The sequence below is a fragment of the Mustela nigripes genome, chromosome 5 (assembly GCF_022355385.1).
Source record: "Mustela nigripes isolate SB6536 chromosome 5, MUSNIG.SB6536, whole genome shotgun sequence".
NCBI classification, from domain to species: Eukaryota; Metazoa; Chordata; class Mammalia; order Carnivora; family Mustelidae; genus Mustela; species Mustela nigripes.
Window position 1 is genome coordinate 78831445 of NC_081561.1, and position 14767 is coordinate 78846211.

At 37.7% G+C, this 14767-nt stretch overlaps 1 protein-coding gene across 1 annotated transcript in view; it reads left to right on the forward strand.

The window, feature by feature from the left end:
* Window positions 1–14767, forward strand: part of LAMA2 (laminin subunit alpha 2) — a 638355-nt gene that overhangs the window by 508832 nt on the left and 114756 nt on the right. Inside the window, exons 36-39 of the mRNA XM_059400698.1 lie at window positions 4133–4295; window positions 5794–6004; window positions 12780–12896; window positions 13595–13758. Of these exons, the coding sequence (XP_059256681.1) occupies window positions 4133–4295; window positions 5794–6004; window positions 12780–12896; window positions 13595–13758 (655 nt within the window). The remainder of the gene's footprint in view (window positions 1–4132; window positions 4296–5793; window positions 6005–12779; window positions 12897–13594; window positions 13759–14767) is intronic.

Below are 14767 nucleotides of genomic sequence, written 5' to 3' on the forward strand. Positions count from 1 at the left end.
TCCCTGATATGAGGAAATGGAGATGCAATGTGGCGGGTTTGGGGGGGTAGGAGAAGAATCAATGAAACAAGATGGGATTGGGAGGGAGACAAACCATAAGTGACTCTTAATCTCACAAAACAAACTTAGGGTTTCTGGGGGGAGTGGGGAGGAAGAAGGGGGGTGGATTATGGACATTGGGGAGGGTATGTGCTATGGTGAGTGCTGTGAAGTGTGTAAACCTGGCAATTCACAGACCTGTATCCCTAGGGATAAAAATACATTGTATGTTTATAAAAAAATTTTTTAAAAAGTATCCATGATTAAGGATAAATGCTGGGCCATGTTTTCCATAGACTCCAGCGTCAACACTGCTCATCGGTTCACTCTGCCATGTACCCACTATCCAGTCTGTGCACTGCACAAAGGCACCAGGAGTGGCAGGTGGAGATGGGATTTCATCCAGGTTTTACGCTCCACCCACAGTCCATTCATCAGAGAAAAGGGTTAGGTATCATCAAAGGTGTCTCCCTTTTCTAAATTATGCATCTGTCAGGCAGCCTGGTTGTGTCTGTCCAGACAGGATAACTTTTTCCTAATTTATATGAAAGTCCATGTGGGATAGCTGTGCTCCTGTACCAGGGAGAAATGTGGACATTGTTCCCTTCATCCGGCAGCTACTGATGTAAATGGTAACACACATGATATGCATAGCCCTTTATAAAAGAACTTTAGCAAAACTAATCCAACTGTTAAAATTTCCTGAATGTTTAAATCTGAATGTGCCAGAGGCAAATGAAACCCTGACTGAGATGTTTATATGTATTACAAGTCTTGGCAGTTCAGGAGATTTTTCTAAAAGAAAACTCCCCAAAAGTCATGAGTGGGTTATACAACATAACTCACCCATTTTTTTTCTCTTAGAACTATACTAATTGGAGATAGTATCAGTACTTTTAGGTTTTATTAGTGGCAATAAATTGCTGTGGGAAAAATGAATGTGTTTGCCTGCCATTTATCTAGTTTTATTTTTAAATAGATGGGATACCTTACTCCCTCTATCTTCCATTATAAGTAATGATCTCTTCATAGATTATCAAGGTCTATTAATCTAAGGCATTCTAATCTCCCTATAATTTTGAAAATCTACTTTGGTATGACTCCAGATTAGATCACAAATACTCTATATTTTGTTCCATGAACTCATAGAATTAAGGAGTGAACACACACACACATACACACACACACGTATGTATACATAAAACAACTCATAACATTATCATATGTACTAAGGTATACTAGGACTTAATAAATGCTAGACATCTTCTTTCCTGTTTCTCAGGTCATAGTAGTATTTGTCATTCATGATGAATTTATCCATCAGAGGATATTTTTTTGGTTCAGTATGAAAAACAACTTTGTTTCTTCTGATGGATTAATGTATTTGTATGTTACAGATACTGTATATGTCTTAAGTGTCCCTTTTAAATTCTCTTCTATGCTTTGGTTACTGAGATACTATTAATATGTCTTTGGATTTACATTATTTTTTATCTTTACTTCATTTCCTTTTATGTTAATTTTATCTTGTTTTTAAAGATATTTCAAAACTACTTAAAATTTTCTCTGAAATAAAGTAGAAATAAGTAAATTTCAGAGCTATATTAATGTCATAATTATTTTCAATTCTGATGAACATGTACTGAGCTGATAGTGTATACCTTTGAATCTAAAAGACTGATATGTTCATCTTCAGTTTAAAAATATTCAGAGAATTTCCAAATTAATATAAAAGTAGGGGAGCAATCACATCTCTTCTACTAAAATGATGCTTTCTTTTTAAATGCAGTATCATTTTGCTAACATCATTTTTGTGTGACTTAATAATTTCTTCTAGTTGCTTACATAGTGCTTTCATTTTTGAAAACATGATGCTTATGTTTCAAAAGATATAGCCATCTTATTCTTTTCCTTTCCTTTCCTCTCTCTTATTCTTTTTCCAGCAAGTTCTTCTCTGCAGAAGTTTAGTTTTGAGAATAAACCACAAGTGAGTCTGTATCTCTCACATTACCCCCTTAGAACTATGCAGGCCCAGGACCTAATTCAATCAAATTTCAAAAAATATCTCTAATCAAAGTTCTTTTATATACTCACTTTATAAAAGAAAAAAATAATATGTAGGCCCAGGACCTATATTCAATCAAATTTCAAAAAATATTTCTAATCAAAACTCATTTATATATTCGCTTAATAAAAAAAAAAAACCCTACACCTTTAACAATTTGAAAAGTGGGATTTATGAATGCAAATGAGGTCAGTGGTTAGTTAAATGATACAATTAGTTAAATTCAACATACTTCTACCACCTCTCCTGAAATTTAAGAAGTATAAACCTTACATTTTAATAATTAGCATTCTGCCATAGTTCTCACAAAGTCTACTGGATCAAGGAGCTTTCCAGTTAATCAGTCCATCATCACTGTTGTTCCTTAAGATACACAATGCAGCCTAAGTGATAACTTAGCAACTGTAGTGGTGAAATCTTGAGAAGGTTCTTTGGTATGTGTCAGAGTAGGACTATTAAGGAGTTGACAAAGAGCAAACTAGCCTCCCTAACTTCTAGGAATATGGCACCTGAGCAAAAATTTCTACCACAGGGCTATGAGTGGCCATGTTTTTTCTCTAAAACAGCTTATTTAAATTGTTCTGCAGATTGGATTATGACTGTCAGAATAAGTGGTTGACGGCAGCAACTTTCTAACCAAATACCTTAATCATGAAAAGAGAATTTGAAACATGCATTTTGGGAAGGGTAAAATTCAAGATTGAAAACCAATTCCTTCTTCTTAACCATGATTTTCAAACTCTAGTGTAGAGAAGAAGTCACTGGAGGGCTTGTTAAACCAAGGATTGCTAGACCCTTACCCCTAGAATTTTTAGGTCAATAGGTCTGAGGTAGGGCCTGAGAATCTCCATTGCTAGTAAGTTCCCTGGTGAGGCTGATGCTACTTATTTGGGGACCATAGTTCAGAACCACTGTGTCACACCCTTCATGGCAGCTCTGTTCACCTGTTAAAAGAACCTGGAATAACTACCCTTGGAACAGCTCCAACCAGTGCTAATCAGAAAAGTTTCTCCAAGAGTAGAAGTGAATTTTCAGTATTCCTTATGCCATGAAAGACATCTTAGGATATAGCATGGAATAATAAAAAATGTCTCTTGGCCAATGCAGGGCCTTATTCTAAGGACATTCACGGGTGATATTACAGAGATAAGGGATTGACACACGAGAGTTTGAGAAAACACCTCCCTTCACCTCGTTAAGTTAATGCATCATAAAGCACAATTCTGGAGAAGCTGGCCTAAAACCAATGGTAGAATTGCATAAATGTTTCAACTCACCAGTTTTTCTGACTTTTATTTGAAATAGGATTCTTTTTTCAAATGAAACTTGCTCAGAATGCTAACCTATCAGATAGATACTTGACAGAATAGACATTGTTTGTAGAATACCTGAAGCACCCAGAGAATCCTTAAATTCTGAAGAGCCCAGTTTGAAGCTTTCTTTACTCAATGCATAATAAACACAGACTCTTACAATGAATGTTCTGGCTAGAAGGTAGCTTTGAGCCCTAATGTAGAACCCTCATCCCAAGTCCAGTGCTTCCTCCCTCATTCCTTTAAACAGAAACATAGAACGGCGTGGAGGAGCGAGGGCAGGTTCGTTTTCAGAGACCTCATCACTGAGAGGTTTTTCTGTGCTCAGTATTTGCAAACTGACTGAATATGATTGTGTCTTAGCAGTAGCACAGACCTTGTGTTTTCATCTTCCAAGTGGTAGGCTTTGCGTCTCATTGTTTACTTCTTACTTGAAGAAGGTTTGGGCCATTTCTTTATTAGCGTGTTTTTCCTTGTGAGATAGAAACACCATGCTTCAATTACTGTGGCCCACAAAAGAAATATAATTGGACAAATATGTCACCTTTCCCTGTTTGTTAGGGATCGTTATTAACTACCTCTCTGTTCCCAGCAGGAACACCCGTGGCAAACTACATTTCATTTGGAGATCGTGGGGAAGAGCAGATGCTTGCTGCCATTTTTGCGTGTGGCACTTCTGTTTACTAATTTACAAAATTTGTCTTACCCCCTGCAGCTGTAAATGAAAAAGCTGTAAGACTAAATGAAACTCTCGGAACTCAAGACAAGGCCTTTGAGAGAAATTTGCAAGCGCTTCAGAAAGAGATTGATCAGATGATGGCAGAACTGAGAAGGAAAAATCTAGACAAACAAAAGGAAGTTGCTGAAGATGAGTTAGTGTGAGTAGATGCTTTATTGTTTTTTCATTTGATACAGTGAGCTTTCCAGATTGCTAACAGTTTTCTAAAATTTTCATCACACTTTTGAGTACAAGAGACTTCATTATTTTTCACTTAGTTATTATTTATCTTATTCTAAAATGGATTAAAAGCATGTTTTCCTATATTTAAACAATTAAATGAATGATCTTTTCTGGTGCTATCCCTTCCATAACTAGGACTTGCTTTATTAATCGCTTGCGTTAGGGACTTGTAAACCATCAATAGTTTTTTGTTGTTGTTGTTTTAATGAAAATATCTCTGGATAAATAAAGTTGTGAATTTGGCAATCCATTTTGTGCATTTTGTCATTTTAGGAAATGCTGAATAGAAGAGTCCTCAAATAATAAATGCCTACTACTTTGAATTTAGGGCTGAAAATTTGAGATTGGGAATAATAATTGTGATTTTACTAATGCAGATGAATTATGTGACCATATATTCAGTAAAAAATAGCTGTGTACTTTTATAGTCACCTAACTTCAAAGTGATGATATTAATACTTAAATAATATATATGTTATGAATAGTATCAGCAACACTTGAGAACTTGTTACACATATAAATTATTTTTATAAAGATTTTATTTCTTTATTTGAGGGAGAGTGAGCGTATAGCAGGAGGAGCAGAAGGAAGAGGGAGAAGGAGAAGCAGCCTTCCTGTGAGCAGGGAGCCAGATGTGGGGCTCTATCCTGAGTTGCTGGGATCATGACCCAGCCAAAGGCAGACACTTAACCACTGAGCCACTCAGGTGCCCCTACACATACAAATTATTAAACTCCATCCCAGACCTACCGAATCCAGAGATTTGGGGATGGGACCAAGCAATCTGTTTTAGTAAGCATGTTGGGGATTGTGATGCCGGTTAGCTTGAGAACTACTGTTATCCAAGTGTTTGGTCTTTTTTTAAAGGCTCAGAATATTATCGCTTTAGGAAAACCATTAAGTTAAAATCAGGAAACTCCCAGATCACTTAGCTGAAAGAAAACAGAAAAGTAGATCAGCATCATGATATTGTATTAGCACATCAAGAATGGTTCTGTTCACAATTTCTAAACAAATATATCAATGTTCATACCTTATATTCAAAGTAATGGAGAAAATGTGTCACTGTGGTAACACTGGGGGATTTGGGGGCAGGGGTATGTGAAGTGGATCATAAAATTTACTTTATCAGTCAGATTATGAGAAAAACGTGACTCTTTCAAATTTAAAATGCTATATTACTAATACATTTTAAATGTGTATATTTTTGTGCTTTAATATTAATTATAAATGGTCTTACCACTTTTCAGGTATCCATTTTCATCTTGATTTAGTATAGTCAACCTGCTTTAAATCCTGTCTTATTTTTCTGTTCTTTGAATGCTAACATCTTTTTGTAACACAGTTTTAACACCAATAAACCGTGAGGCAATGACAAGGGCTTATTGTCTGTTATTGGGCTGGGCTGCTTGCAGAGCTGCCGAAGGCCTTCTGAAGAAAGTGAAGAAGTTATTTGGAGAGTCCCGAGGGAAAAACGAGGAAATGGAGAAGGGTCTCCAGATGATATTGGCAGACTACAAAGACAGAGTTGATGATGCTTGGGACCTGCTGAGAGAAGCCATGGAGAAAATCAGAGAGGCTAATCGCTTATCTGCAGCCAACCAGAAAAACATGACTGCTTTGGAGGTGAGTCTTAGGGATTCTCACCTGAATCTGTAGGGATGGGGTAGAGGATTGGGGGTTGAACATGGCTGATTAGTCAAGTTGATGCACATTTACCCAAATCAAGAACAACTCTGAAAGGAGACTTCTAAAGAGCAGAACAGGTAATGATCTCTTTTTTTCAAGAAAATTCAATGACCATTTCTATAGAATCAGATAAAATTTAGATAACAAAATCTTAAAGATTCTGAGGACAGTGTGATATAATGGGACCTACATCTTAATGACAACTTGTCACTTTCTAGAAATACATCTTGGGCAAGGGAACTGAATTCTCAAAGCTTCAGTCTTCAGGCTACCCAAAGAGTGCATTATGCTAGAGCACACCCAAGGTATCTCTGAGTACTGATTTCATGATTTGGTAGCCCACACACCATTGTTTAAACATTTAGCTGCCATCGGTCACAAAAGTGCCAAGTATTCCCTAATGGAAACTGGCACATGGACAGTCCAGGGTTTGGGAAGATTTTGGTTCTCTTTTTCTTTGCAGTGTGTTCTATGCAAATGAAATTTTCAAAGGGACCACCATGAACAGATCAAGTCAGTGATTTTCCCCTCTTTTTCCTCACAGACAAGAGTAATTCTCTCCTCGAGAAATGACGGGCAGCTTCTGCCTTTTTTAGATAACTGAGGAGACTGGAACTAAAATAGATTCTTCCTTTTCTTCTTCCCTTCCTCCCTCCCTTCTTTCTGTCCTTAATACTTGACGTGGCAAATTGAGCACTTTTCCCGAGTAAATTCAGCACATTTCACGGTACAACCTGTATTTGGTATTGAAACAACAGCAACAATTTCTCTCCAGGAACAAACCTACCCTGGCTGTTTTCAAAGTGTTTAACCCCAAAAGATCTGAAAACAGCAGCAGACCACCATCTCTTCTAGTGTATCATCTCACCCTCAACTATAAATGAACACACTCTGGCATTTATTATGCTCAAAAATGTTATTGAATGGCAGTTGAATAGAACAAATCTGGATTTCTTTTCATCTCCTCATTTCTTTCCATTTTCCTTTAGATTAAAAAGTAAAAGATTAAAGATTTTATTTATTTATTTGCTGGGAGGAGGGTTAGAGGGAAGGGCGAGAAGCAAGCTCCTGGGTGATCAGAGAGCCGGATGTGGGACTCTATCCCAGGACCCTGAGATCATGACCTGAGCTAAAGGCAGATGCTGAACGGACTGCACCACCCAGGCACCCTGATGAGTTAACTTTTTTAAGTGTTTTTTCCTAGTCCCTCTTCTGGGATTTATCCTTGTCATTCTGATGGAAGATTGAGGAGGTTCACTTTTTTCTTGACTGAAGTACCTAATCTTAACCAATTTGGAGTTGACTGACATGCTGGAAATATTAAAGAAAAAGTACTATCTTGTAAGGCAGGATGCTGGGCTACTGTCATGTCCCAAGCACCGGCATGATTCATCCTGCTCAGTGACACACCAGTGGTGTAACTTACCCAGAGGTGCACCTCTCCATTTTATGGCAACAGTTTAAGAAATTAAAATTACCTGTGTGGAAAGCATAATAAGCATTTGGGAAGTATTTCAAGAAGAATTATAGTGGCTCAGTAAATGGTCCTTTCAGCTACTCCTTCCTTTTAGTGATGTTTAAAACCAGGAGCCATCATTCTTGGGCGCCCCTAGAGATGCCTGGAGCTTATGTAGTCAGTGTTGCAAAGGATTCTAAGCAGTTCTTTCTGTATTTTCATTTTGTGTGTCATGCTTAACTAAAGGCTTGTTAAAAACTTACTGGAGTAAATAGAAAAACTGACTAAATGACCATGAGTAAGACACAGCTTACTTAAGATTGCAAGGGCTGATTAGGTTGCTTACCAAGGTTCCTAGTAGACCAGCTAGCTGAGAATCACCTGAAAAGTGTGTTCAAAGGCAGGTTCCCTGAGCTCCTACAGAATGTGTCTTTTGGTTAGTCTGGGCTGTAGGCCAGGGTTCATATTCTAAAACTCTCCATAGGTTAATCCATTGTGCATACTCGTTTGAGAGTAACTGATACAGCTTATTATTCAGTCAAATGATGGTTACAGTGTATTTTGAATAGATAAATGCTTTGTGCCTGTGTTCATAAAGAAGGTGCCATTGTTAAGGCCCAGCTCAAAAGTTATTTTTTTTTTATTTTAAGGAAATAAGCTTTTTTTTCTTTAATTAAAAAGGCTTATTAAGCCCCTACAAGTTCAAGAAATGTGTCAAACACAAAAATTGATTATATCAAAGACTGGTCCTTATGGTGTGGTCCTTAGAACTGTAAGGTGAACATCCGCTAGAAACTTGTTAAAAATGAAAATTCTTGAGCTCCATCCCAAACCTACCAACTCAGAAACTGGGAGTGGAGCCCAGCAACTTGTGTTAAAAATCCTTCCAGACATTTGGATGTAGCCTTAAGTTTGAGAGCAGGTGATATAAATAATAAGTCACCATCTCTGATGGCTTCAGGTGATTTGTATTTAGTGAGAGGTACACATAAGTAAGTCACTGTTTATGCGCTACAGTAATTATCATAGAGGTAAGCAAAGGAAGGGAACCTAAATCACTTGTGGGTTAAGGAGAGCTTCACAGAGGACATGATAAATGTGCTGAGTCTTGAAGAAAAAGCACTACTTAGTTAAAGTAGAATAAAGAAGAACATCCCCGAAACATGGAAAACCATTTGTAAAGACATGGGGGGTGGGGAAAGAAAACATAAGACAGTTGGGGGGAAATTCAGTGGATTGATAGGACTAGAATGAAGACTTCATGGGAACAAATCAGGGATAGAGAGCCAGAGAAGACAGACAAGGTCCAGAACATGAGTCATGAAAGACCAAGTGCATTCTGAGATCAAGTTATGGTATTTGGGTCTTATCCTGAAAACTATCATTAACAATTGAAATATTGGGGTCATGGATTAGTTACATTTTGGAAAATGTGTGAGTGGTTTATATAAACTGGAGAATTAGTTTTGTGTGAAATAGTGTGGTTTAAGGTTAGGAAAGTAGGCAGTAATAATATTAAATATCTGTCATACCTAACACAGCAAGGTGCTGTTGGTAACCATGATGTTTGACATTGACTAGGAATGATTCCTGGCCTCATATACTGTACAATTCAGGCAGTTGAACCTTTCACAGTACATAATACTGTGATTAATATGGGCTAGGAGCATCTGCAGAAGAGTCACAAAAATGATGGCATCATAGCAATGACTAAGAGAAATGTTGGAGTCACATGAGCCCAAACGCAGAACTCTGGAAGCGCATGGTGATCCCACACAATGTCAAAGACAGCCATAGAATTCATTGCTCAGCTCCAGAAGTGTGTAGCAGAAGATGGCTCTGGAAATAGCGTTTGGATTATAGAAGACTTTGAATGCAGCCTTCCAGAGGGGCACTGGCTTAGAGGGGAAATTCCAGAGATGCAGAAAGGGCACAGGGGACTGTGCGCCTGGTGGACCTTGAGATTATGAGCCATTCAGTTTTGTGAGGTAACATGTGCTCAAGAGTCAGTCCCCAAATCGATCATCAGAAGGTTGCCAAAGGAAGGATTCAGAGAAAGTAGTTAGTTACTAGATAGGCAGGGAAATAAACTTCTGTGTGTTCTTAATCCTTCTACCACACCCAGAAAGGTTTTAGATTTAGAGAGCTCTGGAATGAATTAAGATCTGATTAGAAGTTAAAAGTAGAAATATTAACAACTTTGATCTTAAGTGGAAAGACTTAATATTTATGCTTATAGCATACTTTGGGAGAAGAATTCCCTTTATCCATGGGCTCCCTGTTTGTTCCTTGAAGCTTCCTACCTTAGGTATTTCTTATCTTAAATCAATCTCTATCCATTCTCTCTCTTGATTTACATTTGTGGCACTCCGAATTATTTTTAAAATATTAGTGTATAAATTTACTCATTCATTTACTCCCTCCTCCGGGCAAGCCATGAGGAACACTTCTTTCCTGCCCACTGTACCCTCGGGGCCAAGAATAGTGTCTGGCACAAAGACAGAACAGATTTTTTTTCCAGTGAATAAATTGCCATAAAGAAAAAAAAAAGTTGCATCAGTACTTTCATTAATATTTGGGAGCTCCAAAGAGTTCGGAGCTATATTCCATTAGTGTCTAATTTGAAAATTAGCCACCTCTGAAATCTCCCTAGTCTCTGGATTATCATTTCTGCTTTAGGATGATAAAGAACACATTTTTACCTCTGCCTAACAGTTGGTTCCCTAAAGTGACTCAAATAGAGCTTTTAGGAAGATTCTCATTCACTACTTAATTGAAATCAGAATGAATTGAATTGAAATTAGCTCTTCACCTAACTTATATGTGGAAATATTCTCTCCCTCCGATTGGTACAACATTTTAAATTAGCTTGATTCATGAATACAAACAAGTCAAGTTGAAAAGATTATCAAGTGTCAGAATATAGTATGACTTTAAATCAGTTCATATAAAAGCTAGGGGCTAATATTGATAGTTAGGGGAAAGAATGTTAAACCCATGGAGGATAAGATACGACTTGTGAACAGCAACACCAGGAGGACCCTACCTACCTGTGTTGTCCATGAATAAGAACGGCATAGTGAGATTTGCTCTGAGTTAGCCAGGGATGGGGCTAGCTGAATGATCCAAGTGTCACCAATGGAGAAAGTCCCAGGAATGGAGTCTAATTTCATTTATTCATTCAGAAATGTTTACGGAGGAAACTTTTCTAGGTCCTGAAGGTACAGTGATACACATAGACTGTCTTTATGGCATTTCTATTATAGTGAGGGAGAGAGTCACTAGACCAATGAGTATATAATATGCATGTAAAGTCTGGAGCATGGATTACTATGTATACTAAATGATATGTTCAGTGAGCTAGCATGGTGTATTCAGTATGTTATGCTTCTTCGGTTATGTACAGTTCAACAGGCTGTGCATTTCCACTGGTTCCTATCCTGTACATGCATCTTATGATGAATTGGTGTCCCTGATTTTCATCAAGTAGCAGTGCTTTCAGCAACTCCCAGAAGAAGCAATCAAGATGGTTCAATCCACAGAAAAAATAAAATAATATTATCTATGTTTCTATAGTTTGTGCCACCCTGTAGAATAGAATTCAGATAAATGAGTGCTAAGACAAAGAACAAAATAAAGTATAAGTTAGCAATCGTGTTGTGCTTACTGTGTGCTAGGCAGTGTTCTAAGCCTGTTCTTCTCAGCTTTTGCTGTGATCACCTAAAGTTCTTGTTAAAATGTAGATTGGTAGTTCTTGAAAAGACAGATCATGTATTTCTAATACCCTTCCAGGTATTGCTGCTCCTGCTGGTCAATGGGCCACACTGGAGAAAGGAGAGACTAAGCATTTTACATGAAGCTAAATAACTTGCCCCAGTTTTGCATATCTCATGGATGGACAGAGCTGGGATGTGGTCTCAGGCAGGCTAATGCAGGCATCTAGTTTATAATCACTGTGCTGCGGCATGTAGAAAATAATTGGGATGAGGATGACTGCTATTTTAGAGAGGTGGTCAGAGAAGTGACCAGGAACAGAGTGTGGAGGAAGAAACAAGACAGAGGACTGGGGGAGAGCTCATGGGGAAAGGAACTGCCACCACAAGGGTCACAAGTCAGACCCAGATGTGTGTGCTCATAGCTTATTGAGGTGGTTGGTGAAGAGACAGGAAAAGAAGGTATGAAATCAGTGTCCCAGTGCAAATAAGACAAGTGATTTCCGTAAGAGGAGAGACGGTGCTTTGATACACCAAGACCCAGCTTTATCATTAGCTAAACCAGGGCCCAAACCTCTACTGCATAGTTAGTGTGACCTTGAGCAAATCATTTGTTCAGTTTCCTATTATATGAAAAGGTGTTAAACACAGGACCTCACGAGTTATTGTAGAATTTAATGATAAATAATCTGGCACATCTTGAGATATAAATGAATATAAAACTAACGTTATTATCTATATAAAAACATAAAATGACAGTGTTTTAAAATGGATGCTGTTAAATGCACAAGTGATTGAGAAAAGGAGTGAGATGTATCAAGGGGAAAAAAAAGAGAGAGAGAGAGAGAGAAGAGACAAAGGTACACTCCAAAAGAAAAATAACAATATTTCTCTCTCATTGATTTTACCCTTCTAGGCTAGGAATGAGTTCCATGTAGTTTTGAGACAAGCTCTCAGCATCAAGGAAAAATCAGAGCTTGCTCTCTTTTTATGGAACAGTCCATTAAATTTATTCTTCCATGTGTTCGTTTCTCTTTTTTTGAAAAGCACTTCCCTTAAGTTCCCTTAAAAGTCTCACTTCTTCCAATTTTTACAGAACTCCCCTAGACTAAATCTGCTTATGTTTATGCTCACAAAGTACTCATTTGGACCTTGATTCTGGAATGTAATGTCTAGTTCCAGTGTAATTCAGGGTGCTACCACATGCTCAGGAATTTATATTTGGCACTTACACTGAAGTTTAAAATGGGTGTCCATCTTGCTTCAGAAATAGTTCTTCATTCCTCAACTAACATCACATAACTTTTCTTCTCTTCGATGACTTTCTCACACTGGGAGGAAGAAAGTATCTAGATAGGGATATAAATAAAATAATTCTTGAAGGACCAGCCAGGTAGTTGATATCATTCTCATTGTCAACCCAACATGCCTTGTTTGCAAATCCTGTATTTAGTCCCCTCAAGGAAGTCAGAGGAAGGAATACTGGGCCGGATAGGGTTTCATCCAAAGAGCATTTTGATGTTTTGTTCATACTGTACTACAGAAAAAGAAGGAGGCTATTGAACGTGGCAAACAACAAACTGAGAACACTTTAAAAGAAGGCAATGACATACTTGATGAAGCCAACCGTCTTGCAGGTGAAATCAACTCAGTCATAGATGTGAGTATTTCATAAAAGCCAAAGTTAAAGAAAATAATAATGGCATAAGCTTTCATAAGTGGGAAGCAGTGATAAATCTCAGCAACATAACCAAATACTTTTTTTTTTCCTTGTGGGTGTCAGATCGTTTCTGTTTGATTGCATTGTGACCGTGCGAGCTCTTGGCAACAGTTAAAAATCCACATTGTTCTCCCAACAGACATGACTGCCTGTGTGAGAGTACTCACAACACTCCTAGAAACCTTTATTTTTTCTCCATAGTGATGAAGGGCATTTCTTGTTCCCAGGATAGCTCTTAAAATCTGCTTCAATATTTATATAACATTGGTTAAAAGAGAAATGTAAACCTGTAAGCAGACTTTCAGTACAGTGCGTAATGCAGTAGACACTGTACTATATGGCAATAGAAACACATATGACCTAAAAAATTCTAATGACTATCATTTATGCATTTATACCTACGAAGAAGCATTTTCTTAGAAAAAGATAGTTAGGTTCTTCTTGGTGTAAATTGGCTCCATGTATTTCCTAATCTCTCTCATTAAATAACAGCTTTTATTCTCTATTCTCTTTTTGCTATATTAGTAAAATTGAAGTTTCATTAAAAAAAGTATGTGTAATTATATCTCAGAGAAATTAGTAACGGAGAGGAAGCTTGGATTCACTTACTTAAAATGCCCTCTCTTCTTATATATCAGTATGTTGAAGACATTCAAACTAAATTGCCACCCATGTCTGAAGAGCTTAAAGATAAAATTGATGACCTTGCCCAGGAAATAAAGGACAGGAACCTGGCTGAGAAAGTGTCCCGGGCTGAGAGCCATGCGGCTCAGTTGAATGACTCATCTGCCGTCCTTGATGGGTATGTCATTTGTTGTTGAAAATGTCTGTGTATCTTGACACTTGTCCAAAAGTTGTGATGAGCAGAAATGGTAGAGCATTTCTTTCAAATCTTGATTTCTCTAATTAGGAACATACAAGCTACATGGCCTTTCTGTGGGAGAGCCTAATTAGGAGGGTCTGGGCAAAGCTCCACTGAAGGCAGCATCAAAAGTCTGAGTTAAAAGTGGATTCAAATAAGGCTGGGTAGGGGGAGGGAACATAGCCCTAGGCTATACTAAGAAAAAATACTTTCTGTTCTTTATTAAAGAGAGCACAACGGTTGCTTTGTTAGCGCTTTAAATAATAATGTATAAACACCCATTCTGCTTCAAATTCTAGTTTTATATTTTTAATGAAATCAAAACTATCACTAAAATAGTGGCTTCTGACAATGTGCTCCCATAAATAGCGTTTAAGTCTTTTTTTTTTTCTCTTTCAAATTCCAGGGAAACACTACATATTCCCCTGTGAAGTAACAGCTCACTATAGCTGAGACTCTTAATGGGTCAGAGGAGGGAGGGTCAAGTGGCAAAGTGTGTTTGACCTATAAATCGCCTTCTAGGTATAACTGGTATGCTTCCGCTACAATTTTGGGATTGTCATAATAAATATCAGTCCTATAAACCCCAAGAATAATTGCCTCAGATCTGTTATTTAATATATAACATGTATAAAGGTTCTATTCCAGGACTCAATATCACTGATACAAAGGAGAATATTGATGTTTGAAGACCCTGGCCACAATTTGGGCACAATTCATTTTATAGTAAACTTTTGCCAATTGAGCATGTAAGCTAAAAGTCCACAGATGCAGGCTCCAGGTCCTTAGTCAGGGATGTGTTGGCTATGTAATCTGAGACAAGCCATTTAACCTTCTGAGATTCATTTGTCTTCATCTGGGCAGTACACTGCCCCTAAAGAGATTGTGTGAAGTTCATTCCAGTACTACGGTACAGGTGCTCTCAAACATATAGCATGCTTTACAGATG